The 17,520-nt window shown below is 37.0% G+C and overlaps 1 protein-coding gene across 4 annotated transcripts; it reads right to left on the bottom strand.

The window, feature by feature from the left end:
- Positions 1–638: 638 nt before the first annotated feature.
- On the bottom strand, positions 639–14,840 carry rbm27 (RNA binding motif protein 27). 4 transcript variants are annotated; one of them, XM_079395048.1, is made up of 21 exons: positions 14,635–14,840; positions 13,960–14,078; positions 13,657–13,775; positions 13,212–13,291; positions 12,567–12,763; positions 11,307–11,612; positions 9,924–10,145; positions 8,981–9,154; positions 8,286–8,432; positions 8,047–8,188; positions 7,636–7,789; positions 7,244–7,447; positions 6,859–6,999; positions 6,231–6,356; positions 6,032–6,106; positions 5,610–5,777; positions 5,333–5,437; positions 3,231–3,428; positions 3,047–3,130; positions 2,807–2,947; positions 639–2,687 (listed from the first exon to the last, which is right to left on the bottom strand). In XM_079395048.1, the coding sequence occupies exons 1-21, from the start codon at positions 14,691–14,693 to the stop codon at positions 2,598–2,600; spliced, it is 3,051 nt and encodes a 1,016-aa protein (XP_079251174.1). In that variant the 5' UTR covers positions 14,694–14,840; the 3' UTR covers positions 639–2,597. The 4 variants fall into 4 exon arrangements, with proteins under 4 accessions (XP_079251174.1, XP_079251173.1, XP_079251176.1 ...); XM_079395047.1 differs by having other exon boundaries at positions 8,277–8,432; positions 14,635–14,835; XM_079395050.1 differs by lacking the exon at positions 8,981–9,154 and having other exon boundaries at positions 14,635–14,821.
- Between the last annotated feature and the right edge of the window lie 2,680 nt (positions 14,841–17,520).

Below are 17,520 nucleotides of genomic sequence, written 5' to 3'. Positions count from 1 at the left end.
CGTCCCGGTTGTGCAGGTTAGTGCTCTACAACAAGAAATCAAGAAAATCAGACCCTTCCTGTCAGAATGTGTCAGTTATAACTACCAACCCTAACCCTAATTTAAAGACTGGACTACTGTAATGCTCTATGGGTGGGCCTTCCAACCAACTTACATAAGCCTTTGCAGATAATTGTCTAGTGTTCAATCAACCGAACAGCTCCCATGTCAGTTCTGTCGCTGGCTTTCAGGTCCACCACTGGAACAGCTCCTACCTACTACAAATGTATCCCACCAGCTAAGGTCACTAAATAAGTGCCTTGTTGTTCCCTTGCCTCAATGAGGCAAAATGTCACTTTCCATAACTTTCACCCTTTCAGTTCCTCTCTGGTACAACTGCTGTGACCATCACATCTTTCCAGAACCAGCTGAAGACACACCTCTAGCTGGTTTCCTAATCTAGTCGTCTCATAAATCTTGCATTGTGTTGGCTCTTTGATGAATTGCTTTGTTCCTCTTTTCTCAACTTTTCAGTCGAAATGGATAAGTGTCTGTTTACGTCTTAAGAATTTCATAAAAACACACTATAAGGTGTTTTTCTTTAAATGTAGTATAATCATTCACTCAGAGCACACAAAGAAAAACACACACAACTGTTTCAGAGGGGAATAATTCTTGGAATGGATCATGGAATTTTTCTCATTTTTTTCTCTCTTTTAGCAGAGATTTCTCTTTTTCTTTTCTTTTTGTTTGTTGCAAATCGTTTTATTTTAGGCCAATTGGAACTTAATCTTTTTTTCTTTATATTCCTCTTGCTCACCCCCATTCCAATATCTTTATTGATTAGCAAACATGCAGCTGTTAGAAATCCATTTTACAAACAAAGAACTGAAAAATACATCCATAGATTTTTCAATTTACAAACAGTAATAAAGTCAAAATCTATTTACGCTAAATGTATGACATTGTACTAATGTGGTGTAGTAAAACTGTTGTACAAATGATCAAAATCCATTCTTTAGATTCACACACAGTCCAGAGTCGTCCTATTACACTCGTGTACAAAACCAACATTAAGACCTGCCAGATCTTATATGAGTTACTGAGAAACTGAACCATTGTGGATATTGAGAACATATTGTACAATCAATCGGAAAGAGTGGGGCAAACAGGTATATCACTGAATGTTTAGATTCAAACGGGATAGTAACGTGCTATTAAATGTCACATCAACAGTATATTTAATAAAGTCTCAAAGTTTTACACTGGTCCTTCTTTAAAAGGAACTATAAACTTATATCTTAATCATTTTAGCAAAGTATGTAAATATGATTATTAAAAAAATATATATGCATTCGTACATATATTTTCTTTTTTCCAAATGAGCACACGCATACAGATGCCAGCATGCTATTGGATAATATTTAAGGTTACAGAAACGGTATTTAATTTTTTTTACCCAATTCTGGAGGACCAGGCTTTTGAAACGAGTGGAGCGTCAAATATGACCAAAAAAAAATCTTCAAAGTATGGTGTAATCATAAGATTGCTTTAAAACACAAAAAACAACATGATGTTTAGTTTGTAACACGGTCACTTAAATAAGCCTCTAAGAGTCATGAATGTGATTCGTTCAGAAATTCATTAATTCTAATGGCTAAAATAACAAACAGAACAGTCATTACTACTGCAACCATTTACAAAATATACACAAAAAAATACAAATCTCATAAAACGTCAGCTGCACACTGACAATATAAGGCGTAAATGAAGTGTAAATCAACTCGGAATACATTCACAACACCTCTGTTCATATGTTACCTAAATTAATCATTTTCTCCGACTCTCATCCAAAGCTCTTTTTGGTTTTGGAACATCACATAGAAGTGAGAAATATGAACAGTCGGACACACTGACCAAAATGAGGTATGCCACATATCTTGCCACATATAGAGTATATATTTACAGAATGTGGCACATTAATCTTGAGGAGGAAAAATAATCCACCAGGGGATATATATATTGCCTAAACTTTAGAGAGCAGATACAAAAGTGTTTTGAAAGGGTTTGACATCGTTAGGGCATATTGTTTCTTAACAACTGAAAGAGATGCCTTTAATGGGAGCGATGCCAAATGAGTGCGTCCATTGGGAGAAATTCTACCACAGGCCAAAATGGCACAAAGTGCAGATGAAGTTTCATGTTAAATCATACGTTGAACTGGGAAAATGCGAAAAACAATTTAGGTATAAAAAAAAAAAAAAAAATTCAACAGTAGTCACAAATGTTGTGAATTACTGATATCTGGTCATGCACAGTGAAACAAAATGTTTCCTAGTTGAAACATTTTGCATTCACTCTCAGCAAAAGTGAGAGTTTGATATAGAATGCAGATTTCAGAGTGACAGAAACACTGCAAGTCCCCACAGATGTCTCACATTCTCGCATATTCTCCCGTATGGAGAATGCTGTTAGCGGTTTCATTTTTTCCACTTCTCCAAATACTGAAAACCGTCCTAAAAAGACTCTGTCTTAATCAAATATGCTTAAATTAGAATTCACAAACAGAAACTAAAAATGAGAGTCCTTGAACAAAAAGTAGTCCCGTTTCCCCTTCCTCATCGCCTCCATGAGCGGCTCTCATATTCATCATCTTCGTCATCATCTTCTTCCTCTTCCTCTGGAAGCAGAAAGGGGCTGACTGGCTCCTAGAAGTATGAGTAAATATAAGAAAAAACATGCGGTATGAACAAAGTAATAACATACACTGAATACATAACACTGCTAATCATATATTTAAAAATGTGTAATCTGGCTGTCTAATTACCGTCATTACATGAATTCCTGCAGCGTTGACTTCTTCCTTTGACTCTTCCTCTTCTGGTTCAGTGGACACGGATGGAGTTTTAGGTTTGTACCATGAGATCTGTAAAATTCGACCTTTGAACTTCGCCCCTTGGTTTGCAGCCTGAATAAAAGATGATTTAGTGCCGTTAATTTTAACTAACATCATAAAACAGTTTACATTTAAAACTAAAGAAATCAAACATTAAAAAAGCCACAGTACGTTTTCTGCTTCGCTTCGGGTTTTGAAGGTCATCACGACACTGGTAGCATCGTGGTCATGAAGTTCCTCGATCTCGCCAAATTTCTACACAAGCCATATGGGTTGATCATAAATTTGGTGATATACAAATACAATTACATACAAATGCAGATACAATCCCGCACTATTGAAACTCAAGTCTTACCAAAAAATGCGGCAGGAGCTCCTCCTTCTCTTCCTGTGTGAAGCCAATGATAGTGAGGGCTCGAGGCCGGTGGTCTACTACCATGTGATTGCCTCCTCCACGCCCCCTCAGGCTCCGCCCCCTGCCCCTCCCTCTGCCTCGACTTGGTGCTGCTGGTGGCTTGCCCCGCCCAGCCGGGATCAATCCCAACCATGTTGCCTATGCGATTTTAATACAAAGGGAGGATGACTGGATGTGTTAACAAAACGTACGACAAAAAAAATATATAAATACTATCATGATATAAAAGTGAACAATGGTAAAACATAACTACATATGCATACATGGGTTTCAGCAGGTTTTATGAAAGTGAATAAGATTTTTAAACACCTTTTTAAGACCAAGAAAATGGTAACTTTTACTGTATAGTCTCACAAGACAGCAAAAAAAAGTAACGTCCTTCAGAAGGTCATGTTTTTCAATGCAAATGTCTAAAAATGTATCAATTTTGTTTTTGAGAAATTGATCAAAACGAAGCGAGTTTGATTAAATACAGAACCGATATCTGCCAATGGATTCAGAAAATTCAACTTCAAATCAAATTCAAAGGAAAAGCACGTTTTCATACCCCATTGACAGATTGCTCTTGTTTTAAGCCAAAACTCTATTTTGTTCAATTTTTTCATTTTGAATCTCAAGTAAATTATTCTTGATTTAGGGGTGCTCAGATATTTGTATTGGAAAGCCACAAAAATAATTAGAACAATATACATTTTTGCAGTGAATGCAATATTTAATGTCATTGCTTCATGAGTTTCATGATTGCATCTTTTTTTTTTTTTTTTGCCTTAATTTGTGGAAGGGCGAACAGACTTTTAAAGACCCACAGGAACCCTGTATAAACACTTAATCGAAGTACATTTTCATGCATGTTTGTATGCATGTACATACGTGGTCAGAATTGTTGGTACACTTGGTAAATATGAGCAAAGGCGGCTGTGAAAATAATGTGCATTGTTAATCCTTTTGATCTTTTATTCAAAATAAAAATAAAAACCTAACCTTTCATTGGAGAATAATTCTGACCACGTCTGTGTATATACACACACACATATACACATACATAACTCTTTTGCATTTTGATATATTTAATATATTATAATTATACCCAACAACATACATTTCAGATATACTACCAGTCAAGAAGTTTATACACACCTACTCATTTTATATTATTACTATCGTTCACATTTTAAAAGAACAAGGTAACAAAGCTATGGAGGAATGGGAATGGTGTAGTGAGAGCTTCTAAACTTCCAAAAAGTACTAGACTTTGAAACTTGCCTAAACTTTACCCTGACTGCAAATTAAAAAATGATAAGCCACGGAGTGACAAAAGACACACCAAATGCTGGTCATTTCTCTTTCATGCCCTGACTGAACAGTCTTTCAGCTGGTGCAGTTTCTTCCATTCACTCTCTTCCCTCAGTCTTTCGCTCATTTCTTACATGGGAGCAGATCAAACTTTAATGGAATGAGAAGCATCAGCGTGCGGAGAAGGATGTGTGTTGTTGAGGAACGGGTCCTTGGGGTTTGGGAAGTGCTCAAGAGTTAAATGTGCAGGAGATGAAGTGTAATGACATGCATATTTCACACCAGCTAATTTAAGCCCAGTGCCAGCAGTGCTGTTTCTGTTGTCACTCTTGTTTTAGGGACGCTTATGTTTGGACTGAGAGTGAGACTGTGTTTGAGTGAAATGGATTATGCTGGCTCTGGGTGTGCACATCTGTCTCTCGTTTAGGCTAAAATCTAAATATTCTGACTGACTGAGTTAGGACTCTAATCTTATTCAAATTAACCACTTCTAGTATCACACATTTGTAGATCATGATAACCACAGGTAAATCCATGCATCACTAACACAGTAAAAAGTAACTATATGGTTTCTACTGTTCTGTAAAGTATAAACACACAACAACTGCTAATAGCAGCGTTTTAACAACACTATAACAGGCTTAATTTTCTTCCCAAAAAATATGATTTCTTATTTTTTTCTCCCTGTATATCAGCATCGACCACTGAAAAACCCTTATCAGATGTCATAGATCAGAGTGGCCACTTACCTCCACCTGCAACTGACCCAACCTCCTCTTCAGGTCTGTGGTGTCTTCTCCTGACGTCAACTTCTTATGGAAATCCAACTCTGCGTCAAGCAACTCTTTCTGTGCCTACAGATGAAATAACAGTTATACTTGAATTCAGTAAGATCTTATAAAACAAAGGTGGCAATCTATGCAACTAGAGATGATGACAATAAACAGATCTCCTAGACTATGATCTGTGCTATGCCACCAGAAGCTTCTTTCAGCAGTAACACCAGGTCTATAAGAGTTGTCTTACATCTGTTTTTGACTTTGTTTGTGTGGTGTTGGCAGTAGCTTGTGAGGCCGGGCTGATCTCATTCTTCAGCTGAGAGATCTTGTCTGTCAGTTCTTTGAGAGTCTTCATGATGTTGGCTCTCTCTTCTGGCTTCATCCCTCTGTTCTTTTCCAGGCGGTTTATCAGCACCTGCAGAAGACGTTTCAGGTTTAGCGTTACATCAAACTGCATGTACGAAGCCTCTAGTTCAGTTCTTGTGTATTATATTCATTAAACTAAAACTGAATCAGGACAAGCCCAACTTAAAATGTGGAAAACAATAATTAGTAATAATAAGAAAAAAATAAGCAAAATAAATGCATGAATAAATGAGTTGGTGCATTCAAGATTTCAGCTTTTTGTATATAAACATGTTTTGTTAAACTTTAGTTATTTCTTCATACCTTCTGACATTCAATCTGTTTTTCAAGCATTTCTTGTTTCTTCTTCCTCATGTCTTGCTGCAGTTTCAGCGCCTCCTGAAGGCCAGAGGTCAGAGGTCACGTTAGCTCACTCATAAATACAATCCAGACTGTGCAATCCAAGCAGGTGGAGCAGCTGCTATCGGCTTACAGAGGTGAGAAGGAGAAAGGAAATACTTACATGCTTCTTTTTCAAAACCTCCTGAGCTTCAAGCGCTTTGCCTGTTTTTCCCAATGATTTTGATGCGGTTTTCAACACCATGCGTGAGAACGGACCCTTCGGTAAACTTGAAGGTGGTGTCAAACCCTTGTTTAACAGAGAAATTACAGTAAGTGTTGACTGATTATGAATACATTGTGTATAAAAAATGATAAATAAAATGGTTCCTAATTAATAACTGCGCAGTTCTATTAATTTCTAATACTTGAGCAGCAAATAAGCATATTAGAATGATTTCTAAAGGATCATGGGACACCGAAGACTGGAGTAATGATGCTTAATTTAATTTTGGTATCACATGAATGAATGACATTCTAAAACATTCAAATAGAAAAAAAAAAAAAAAAAAGTGTCTTTTAAATTCACAATATTACTGTTTTTTTGATCAAATAAATGCGGCCCTGGTGAGACTTCTGACAAAAAAAAAAAAAAAATTCTTAATTATACCATACTTTGGTAGTGTATATACACATACAACTATTAGTTGACCTTCAGGAAGAAATTAAAATGCTCTTCAGGATAAGAACGTCACATTCTAGCATGTATTCTCTCAGTCAGATGTGTGCAAACATTCATGTGCTTTCTTTACCGCTGAAGGCTCCTGGCTAGGGCTGGTAGGTTCAGTGCCGCCTGTGGTGCCCGTTGTGCCTGCGGCTCCTGTGGCAATCTGCTGTTTTGGGAAGGTATTATTCAGCACGTAAGATCCTGCTATGTGCTGCTTATTAATGATCTGTGAAAAAAAAAAAAAAGAAATTCAGTCAAGGAATGTAGACAAATGGCAAACAAACTCTCATCCATGGATAAAAAATAACATGATACTAATTATTCATTTTTGGGTGTACTCTGACACAAATGTTTCAGTCAGGGCTGGTCAGTAAAGAATCTGTTTCCCAAATATTAGAACACAATGAAATGTAGGAATATAAATTTACAGCACATTCCAGTTTGAATTTTCTCACACACTTCTGACAGACCTTGTGTGTTGTGGGATGTTGTTGTCCGTGGTTTGTGCTCTGACTGGGTCCCTGTTCCTGTGTGTTAAATGTGTCCTCTCTATGCCAGTAGACTCTGATGAAGCGGTTATTCAGAACGGCTTCGGTGCTGGAGATGGCCCTCCGAGCCTCATCATTAGCTGTGTACTGGATCAATGCTGCCTCAGGGTCGCCCCCAAACACCACCTGTAGAAATCGCAGGACAGGATGCAGCTTTACTTCACAATCTGCACAATTACTACAACAGTATTAGGTGATCAAAAGCATTAAATGACCACAATGACATACATTAATTAAAAATTACACTTTTGAGAGTGTACTGAGCATAAAATGTATGCAGTTGATATCCAAGCTAATCTATATAGAATGTGTACCTGGATGTTGACTATCGTTCCAAACTTGCTGAAGTGCTCATTGAGTTTGGTGATGTTGTTGAGCTCCCGGGGGATTTTGCGGACCTCTAGTTTGGTGTTTACATAATGGTTCTTTTTCGGGAAGGTGGGTTTATGCTGGTTATTGAAATTTGGTCTGTAAAACAGAAAAAAAAAACATTACACCACAAAAACAGGGCATCCTCCTCCGTTATCATTAGCGTTTTCTTCACGCTCCAGGATTTCATTACATATTTTAATGTAACACACACTACACGTCAAAAGTTTGAACTCCTGTAAATTTATATATGTATATAAATATGCATACATTTGATATGATTAGCATATTTTAAAAAAAAGGGTACACTAGAATGTGTGTCTGAGGACACTGATCTCAGCTCACTCATCACTCACTTTTCCATCCAGGGTTTTTTGGCCTGTGGTCCATCTGTAGATGGCAGACATCTCTTTCTGTTCTCCTGCTCAGAGTTGTACCTCACCTCGCTACTTGACACACTCTTGACGGATGGCTCTGTCTGGATTACTATGTTAGCCGCTAAAAACACAAATAAACCAAAGTTCAGTTACATGTTGCCAATGTGAACGAGTTTAAAACTTTGATGTGTGTGGGACTGATCTCTCACATCTGATACCTCGTGAGTTTTGTCCATCCCCAGAGGTGAGGCCGATGAGATTAGGTCTCTGCGTCTGGATGCGAGGGATGAAATGGCGGTACTGAGCTCTGCCTGGCCCAGTCAGTCCCGGAGACTCTGGGTTATAGGCCTCAGGATCAAAGCTGTCTGTATGAGACACAAAACAGACGTGTTAAACTATATGCACTGCATGCAGGGAAAAAATAAGTAATAGATGTGGCTAACAAACCATGTAGCTTATTTCCCTTTATTTAATAATAAAAAGTCTGCAAGCACTGCCTCAAAATTGAAAAAAAAATTATAAGCTCAAAAGCTGCAAGAAGTAAAATGCAGCAACAGCACAACTACATGGTCAGAATCTGTTACTGCAGCCTTCAGGAAAAAATAAATAAATAGTACACACAAGACCAGAACCACCACCAACAGAAAGAGGCTCATTTTTCTTTAAAGGGGTCATACTTTCGTCCCTGAAATCCAATTAAAATGTCAGAGATGCTGATAATAATAATAAAAAAGATTTCAGATGGATGGGAAAAACTGAGTAACAGGAGTATCTTTGCAGTGCATCAAAACCAGACATTTTCTTCCAAAAGAACATGTTTTCCATGATGTGACCGCTTTAAAACACACTTATAGACAGTAAGCTCTAGAAGCACCATTGCTCAAGCTGAGAACAGAAAAGCGCAGTGGCTTACATTCAGAGAGAGTGTACTGAGGGTGGAGAGAGGCAGAAGTGGAGGAAGAAGAGGAAGGAGGTGGTGGTGGTGGTGGAGGAGGAGGTCCCACTGGAGGCAGGGCCAAAGGGGAAGAGGTGTTGGTTCTGGAGTGAGGTGGAGTGTCTATCCCAGTAGCTGGGATTAGACGAGGCCCTAGAACAAGACAAGAGCAAACTGAACCACACTCTCTACAGCTAACTTTAGGACAATCAATTCAAATTCATAAAAATTAACAATTGAGAAATGCATTTACCGTATTAGCCAGAATGTAAGTAACATTTTTTTAATAATCTGAAACATGTTGCAGTTTAAATTCCAAAGCGACTTGTATAATGCAATTAATGTCAAAAATGCAAAACATGTACAGTGCATTTCCCACACGCAGGTAGTATCAATTTTGCTTTAAATAAATTAGTTTAGGCTTGGCGTTTATTATAAAAGTTGCTGCTTATGATGAAAGCCACTATAATTTATGTATGTTTTACAGTTTACACTTTTATATTTTTTCATTCATGTTTTGTTCTGAATACTGTTAAATTCAAAAGGACTTGTTGTAGAATGAGGGAAACTAAAAAAAAAATAAACATCCCATAAGTGTACACGTGTAAAATATCAGAATCTGTGACTAAAACTGAAGCATGTTTATAGTGTTTTTAATGTTTGGTTTTTGTTTACTGGTGTGTTGGATTATTTCTGAATGTAATAAAATTGTTATGTGTGTGTGTTTATGTTTTTTGGTTTCTTCTCTCAAAAATGCAATTTTGACCTTGCATGCTTTTTATTTCAGGTGCGACTTATTTTCTGGAAAATTCTATTCTGATACCTACTGTTGTAAGATTTTAATTGATGAGCAATAAAAAAATACTTAAATGAAACTGAGGAAAAAGCTAGTCTAGCATGCTGAAATCAAAACGACACTTACCTGGCATGGGGTAGATGCCTGGAGGCGGAGGCTGTCCGTGGGGAGGGGGCAGCGGCATGGGCATGCCAGGAGGAGGTTCTGTCATAGGCGGCATGGGCATCCGGGGCAGGCTTGGTGGGGGTGGAAACGGGATCATGGTAGGAAGTGTGACGTCATCCACGATCAGAGGGTCATTACCGTGGTCAAAAGGACAGAGATCGCCTCGTATGCAAAATCCTTTCTCTGCCAACAAAAAGAAACCCACATTAAAAATCAACAATACCACCGTTTTTCTAAAGCACTTTGACGTTTGAGCCTGATACAAGTATTTCATACAAATACTTGTCAAGGTGGATGAACTTTTGGTCATTCTTCTGTGGAGTTTGCTCCATGTAAACAGTGCTGTATGGATCGTCACATCTCTTTCCTGTCAACTTGTCAAATCACAGCTTGTATAATAAGATCAGGGCTAATCGAGCTAACCATCCATCCTTCAGGCATCCCTGTGGACGTTCTCCTGCCTCTCCCAGCAGTGTGACAAATACCCTCGCTCCAGAAAGACGGGGTAGTAAATATAGTCACTGCCGGTTTAACACAGCTCCCAGAAGGCCATGCAGTGAGACTGCAACACCATAGTCATTAGCGATGCTTTAGAAACAGACACCCCGAAGAGTAAAATGTGTCCTTAGAGATCAAGACACATGAGTGTTTCTGATGTGTTATACATCATTGGACTTAGATTTGAGACATCCAATGGCTCCAAAATGTATTTGGACCTTAATTATGGAAATATCAAACTAAGTCACATTTCTTGAAGAAAATTAGTACAAGTGCACCAAGTTTTTTCACAAAATGTTTGTTAGGTGCTTATTTTGTCTTAATTTTGAACAGTAAATATATTATTTTAATCGAGCAAAAATGCTTTTTGTACACTTTCTGGATGTCAAAGATTAGTCGAACATGTTCGTATTTAATGTAATGAACTACACCTGTGGTTATTCTAGAACACCAGTGTGTTCAGGTTTTCACCAAAAAAAAAAAAAAAGAAGAATTCACTGCATTACTAGTTAAAGGAAAAAGCTCATAAGACAGTTTTTATCTAATAACCTCGAGAGAGAAAGAGAGAGAGAGAGAGAGATTACAGATAGACACGCATTAGTCTTTTTTTAACTTTATCTAATCGGATTTATTTTTATTTCAATTGTCATAATTTTAGTGCTTAAGCTTATTTAAGATCTAATTTTCATTAAGTTTTTCATCAAAAATTCATCATATATAACATTTTATTTTAGCTTTATTTCAGTTAACAAAAACAAATTTTAATAGCTTTAATTAACAACACTGATTAGAAAAGTCAGGGCAAAGTCACTCAAGCACCATAATCCCACCAAACACGTGTCTTACCGTCGTAGTCTCTGCAGCGATGTTTAAGCGCGCTGCTCTTGTTGAACGTCTTGCCGTCTGTGTGGTTGGTGAAGTATGTAGACCAGCTCTCTGTAGTGCTGTCAGGCAGGTGAGCCGGTGGTACCACGGTTACGGCGTTGGGGACGGCAGGGCTCCCTGGGGGGGGGAACTGGTGCTGAGGAAGTGGCAGAGGGAGCAGGGGGGGTGGATGGTTTTGCTGGTGGTGTGGGTTACCCATGTGGGCAGAGGATGGGTTGTAAGGCTCTGTGTCTTTCCGCTCCTGCTCAAATTTGGATCTGTGCTCAACTGAAATAAAAGCACATTTAAAATCAAGACTTGTGTGTTGAATATTCGCTTGCAAAGAAAGAAATCTTGACAGTTTAATGTTACAGTCAATGGCATAAAAAAGTATTTAAATATATATATACTTAAAACTACTTAAAAATAAAGGTGCCAATTCAAAGCATTTATGTTGGTTTCAAACAGCTTTGTACTATTTTTAAGAAAAAATAAATAAGTTTAATAACTCTTAAAAAAAAAAGTCAAGTATTTTTTGCTTGCTTACAAGCATTTCCATATTCACCTTGCATACATACTAGTCTTATATTCTTTTGATATATTTACTTATTTATTTTAAGGTAAAATACATAAACAAAATAATAATAATAATAATAATGTGTATATATATAAATAATCAATTATTAAATAATAAACACATTTTACAAGAAACAAAGCCTCAAAAGCATTAAGCTCTTTGGGGCTTCTCTCTATATTCCTCCTCAAAAATGGCTAATTTTCTTCGAATATTAATATGCAGTTTTGTTTCCTATGAAATAATAAACAAAAAATTATGCCAAAGTACTTCCTTTTCTTTTCAAAAATTGTATTCTTTTAATAATATCAGTTATATCGCCCTAACATTTTTATACCAATTAAAAATATATTTTATTTTATTGGTTTATTTAATAGGGACCATGCATATTCATGAACATTGTTGTATAAAAATACACCATGTAAATATGCCAGAATTAGTAACAATAACTACATTAGAAAAGATGTGTATTTAAGTCCTTCCATGTTTGAATTTCATTTGTTTATGTGTTTAAGAATTAAATAATAAATCTGGCCAAAAAGTGAGCATATTATGGAACGATTACCCATTTCAATGAAATACATTTGTAAGGACTCCTCTGCTGCACACAAATGAACTTAAGTTTAGGGAAAAGTAAAGTGACAGAAGTGATTTGGGACGGTCCTCACCTCTCCTCTGATTGTGCTCTCTTTCTCGGCTCTTTCCACGGCTGCTACTGCGGCTACGACTCCTGCTTCGACTGTAGCTTCTCCCCCGTGAGCTTCCTCCTCGCCGCTCATGACGATCTCGGTATGATTCTCCGCTCTTTCCGTGACGGTCCAGTTCCCGCCGCTTACGGTCGTCTCTCCTGCGGTCATCTCTAGCCCTGAGTTTAGACGTATAGATACAGTGCGTCACTGATGTGTGTCTGAATGATATATATTTGACTGCCTCATGTCCAGTGTGAAAGGGTTTTGAACACATATCATGAAAGTTCCATGGAATAATCTGAGGTTCCATATTTGAACTTTTTTTTTTTAAGAAATTAATACTTTGAATGAGCAAGGATACATTATATTGATTAAACTCAAAAGGTGACTACAAAGAATTCTCAACTTTCTATTCATCCTGGAAAAAAATATATCAAGGTTTCTGGAAGAATTCTTTTCAACATTGATAAGAAGAAGAAATGTTTCTTGAGCAGCAAATCACCATATTAGAATGATTTCTGAAGGATCATGTGACACTGAAGAATAAAAAAAACAACTGTAAACTTTAGATGTACACAAGACCCAACACAATCAGAAGGAAAACAAACACTTTTGAAGACCAACCTTGATTCATTGAAGTCAGAACGATTCCTTAATGGGCTTCTTCTTCTTCTGTTATCCCGATCATCTTCAACATGACTAGTCTGAAAACAAATGTAAATGTGTTAATAACACAATTGATTTATTTACACTATCGAGGAGTGTAGTGCACCACTATACATGTCAAATCAAGTCAATTTTATTTTTATGCGCCTTTAACAATACTGTCATATAATGGCATATCATCACGCCTTATAGTTGCATCTTATAATGCTGGGAGATAATACAGTTGACATTTTTCAATGCTATAAACAAGCATTTTGCTTCATGCGATTATACAGGAGAATTTGAATACACTTATGTATCCAGCTTTATATTTAGAGGGTTGTAAGAATACCATTTACATTTCACAACGTTATAAACAATAAGAAATATCTTATGCTGTTATTTTATATTACTGATTATTTACCTCGTCCTTCTCCTCAAGCTTCTGCACTGGGATTTTACTCTCTTCTTTAGCAGCTGGATTTCCCAAATAATTTTTGGTGGATAGACATTCAAAGAGTTTATCGACAAACCCTGTAGTCTCTGTGAAACGAAGAGAGCAATGAATCAATTCAGCAAATATCCAACGCGCATAATAATCTATTTAGATCATTCATATCCGACAAAGGGCCTGAATTCACTAATAATTGCATACTTATGTGCACAGCTATTCACAAGAGTTTCTAAATTTAAAATAAACAGCTATGTGAAGACTTTATACCGATACCTTTCTGAAGGAAAACATCCAACTGATCCGCACACAACGCTCGGAGTTCTTTCTCTGGTTTATCCTTCTTTACTAACGCCACAACGTAGTTTGCCAGTGCAGATGGGTCAGCATCACATCTGTAAAAAAATCTCAGGTTAATCTCATGTAAATCCACACATGCAAGAGACAAGAAGTCTCTTGTGTAACTCAAAAGTCAAGTGTATCCATGCAGGTCTTCTAAAACAACAATTCACAACCTAAGTGCTGTTTACTAGTAGCTTTTCCAAGAGGATGCATGGAAATCAAACACATGACAAGCTATCATCTAGTGCAACAACCACCAAACACACTACTGACTTCAAAAATAAACTGTCTGCCTGCTGATCACACATGCCAAGGCTTTAAAACTAAAATAACTTGTGTCCTGATCCGGTTTTGGCCCAGTCTATGAAAACTATCAGGCTGTTTTGATGACCACCAGCAGACCCTCTTACCTTAGCTTCCAGTTTCATGTTTTTTATCTGGAAGGCGTGTTAGAATTCTAAACAATATGATCTTAAGTATGAATACAACTGTTAATTAAACACCAAATCAAAGGAAACGGTATCTATTCGCTGAAAGCCAGCTAAGCTGTTAGCATGTTAGCGGCGCCAGTTAGCTTCACTGTTTCAAATGTCACTGTTCATCACTTACATGGGTTCAAGAAGTTTAGCCAGCCAGGATTTCAGACCGTCAACATTTTCTATAATCATCCTGACGCGCAACTGATTAATACTGATAAAAGGCTGGGTGTTTATGCGTAACTCCTACTAGCATCGTCTAAACACACTCTGGGCCTTCTGTAGTCACTAGCGCGTCGGAGGAGCTGCTGGAGGTTCTGAGCAACGTCACAACGCAGCGGCGGCAGCCAATCACAGAGCTGCTTTAACCTTGGTGACCCCCAGTCCTTCACTTTTCACTTTTTTTTTTCAGCACTTTTTTTCCCCAACTCTAAATGCATAAAAAAAATAAGACAGTAATGTAACAGTGTTTAATGTTGTCATTTATTCAACAAAAATACAAAACACCCCTTCCAACTATTATATTATTATATTTCATTTATTTTATGTTACCTTTCTGTTGTCTCACTTATTATATACTTTAAGTAATTTTATTCTTGAGAGTTTTACATCATAGCTAGCCTATTTGTGACCACAAAACCAGTCTTAAGTGTCAATTTTTCCAAATTGAGATTTATGCATCATCTGAAAGCTGATCTTTCCATTGATGTATGGTTTGTTAGGATTGGATAATATTTGTCTGAGATACAACTATTTTAAAATCTGGAATCTTAAGGTGAAAATTCTAAATATTGAGAAATCACCTTTAAAGTTGTCCAAATGAAGTTCTTAGCAATGCATATTACTAATCAAAAATAAGTTTTGATATATTTACGGTAGGACATTTACAACATATCTTCATGGAACATGATCTTTACTTAATATTCTAATGATTTTTTTGCATAGCCAAAAATACATCAAAATTATAGATTTTTCTTTTATTGCACCAGAAATATACCAGTTCTTAAGACAGGTTTTGTGCTCCAGGGTCACATTTGATATTGAACTCTCTTTGTACCATGTTTGGATGTTCATAATATTTCTGAGAAGAAGAAGAAGAAGAAGAAGAAGAAGAAAAACTACACACCCCAACAACAACAATAACATGGCAAATTAAAATTAAATTACAAAATTATTATTATTATTGTGGCTTTTTGAGGATAGTTGTGCTATGACTTCTACAAGTGATCAGTTAACTGGGAAAGTGTACTGTACTGTGCATAAATATACAGTCATGGCCAAAAATATTGGCACCCTTGGTAAATATGGTCAAAGAAGGCTGTGAAAATGAATCTGCATTGTTAATCCTTTTGAGCCTTTATTTTTTTAAAAATCACAAAAATCTAACCTTTCATTGGATAATAAGAATTTTAAATGGGGGAATATCATTATGAAATAAATGTTTTTTTCTCAAATACACGTTGGACACAATTATTGGCACCCCTAGCAATTCTTATGAGTAAAATATCTCTGAAGTATATTCCCATTCATATTCACAATTTTGAGCACTCCAGGGTGATTATGAACATGAAATTATCCAGCCATGGCTTCCTGTTTCACAGAAATATAAATACAAAGCCCAAATTCCCTTAATCATCCACCACTATGAGAAAAACCAAAGAATATATTTCTTATGTGTACTTGTACTTTATCGAGGTTCTGTTGCTTGGAATATGGTTCCCATAAGAAAGAGTAACTGTACATATGTATTTCAAAGAAAATGTGAAGATATGCTTATAAATATGTAGATATTTTATGAGATGTATAGTTTGTGATGTTATAAGTGAATTTGTGTGTGTGTTTTTTTATCTATTTGTACAATTGTCTGCTTTGGATTGAGTTGTGGACCCCTGGAAGACTAGTAACCACTCTGTGGAAGCTAATGGGGATCCAAATAAACAATAAGGGAAAGGGGGAAAGGGAAGTGGTGTGTGGCCAAGTATAGTGACCCATACTTGGAATTTGTGCTCTGCATTTAACCCATCCAAGTGTACACACAGTACACGACCACGACCTTCAGGTTACAAGTCCAACTCTCTATCCATTGGGCCACGACAATAAACAATAAACAATAAGCAACAATGTGCAGCAAAAGATAATTCAGCTTCACAAATTAGTGAAGTGGCTTTAAGAAAAGCGCTAGAGCAGTGAAAATTCTCATTTCCACCATCAGGACAATATTTAAGAATTTCCAATCAACAGAAAAATGTTACGAAACTGCCTGGAAGAGGACATGTGTCTATATCGTCCTAATGCACGGTGAGAAGGAGAGTTTGAGTGGCTAAAGACTCTTCAAGGACCACAGCTGGAGAATTGCAGAAAATAGTTGAGTCTCGGGGTCAGAAAACCTTTAAAAAAAAATGTCAAACCGCACCTACATCACCAGCATATTCAGTTGTTAGACACGACTGGAGCTTCAAATGGGACTGGCTTCTATGGTCAGATGAAACAAAAAAATGAGCTTTTTAGCAGCAAACACTCAAGATGGGTTTGGTGAACACAGGGATAAAAAGTACCCCATGTGTACAATGAAATATACTGCTGTATTTTTGATGTTGAGGGCCTATATTTCTGCTGGAGGTCCTGGACATCTTGTTTAGACACATGGCATCATGGGTTCTATCAAATACCAACAGATAAATAAATCAACAAGTGACTGACTCTGTTAGAAATCGTATAATGGGCCAAGTTTGGATCTTCCAGCTGTACAATAATCCAAACACAAACCTCAAAAACAACACAAAATGGGTTACTGAGCATAAAACCAAGCTTCTGCTATGGTCATTCCAGTCCTCTGACCTGAACCCTGTAGAAAATGAGTGAACTGAAGAGAAGAAGCACCGTCATGGAGCTGGGAATCTAAAGGGTCTGGAGTGATTCTGGATGAAGGAATGGTCTCTGATCTCTTGTCAGGTGTTCTCTAACCTCATCAGGCATTAAAGGAGAAAATTTAGAGCTGTTAAACTGGCAAATGGAGGTT

This window comes from Barbus barbus (assembly GCF_936440315.1).
Source record: "Barbus barbus genome assembly, chromosome: 36".
NCBI lineage: Eukaryota > Metazoa > Chordata > Actinopteri > Cypriniformes > Cyprinidae > Barbus > Barbus barbus.
The sequence above is the reverse complement of the archived record's forward strand: the minus strand, read 5'-3'. Positions and strand labels throughout refer to the sequence as shown.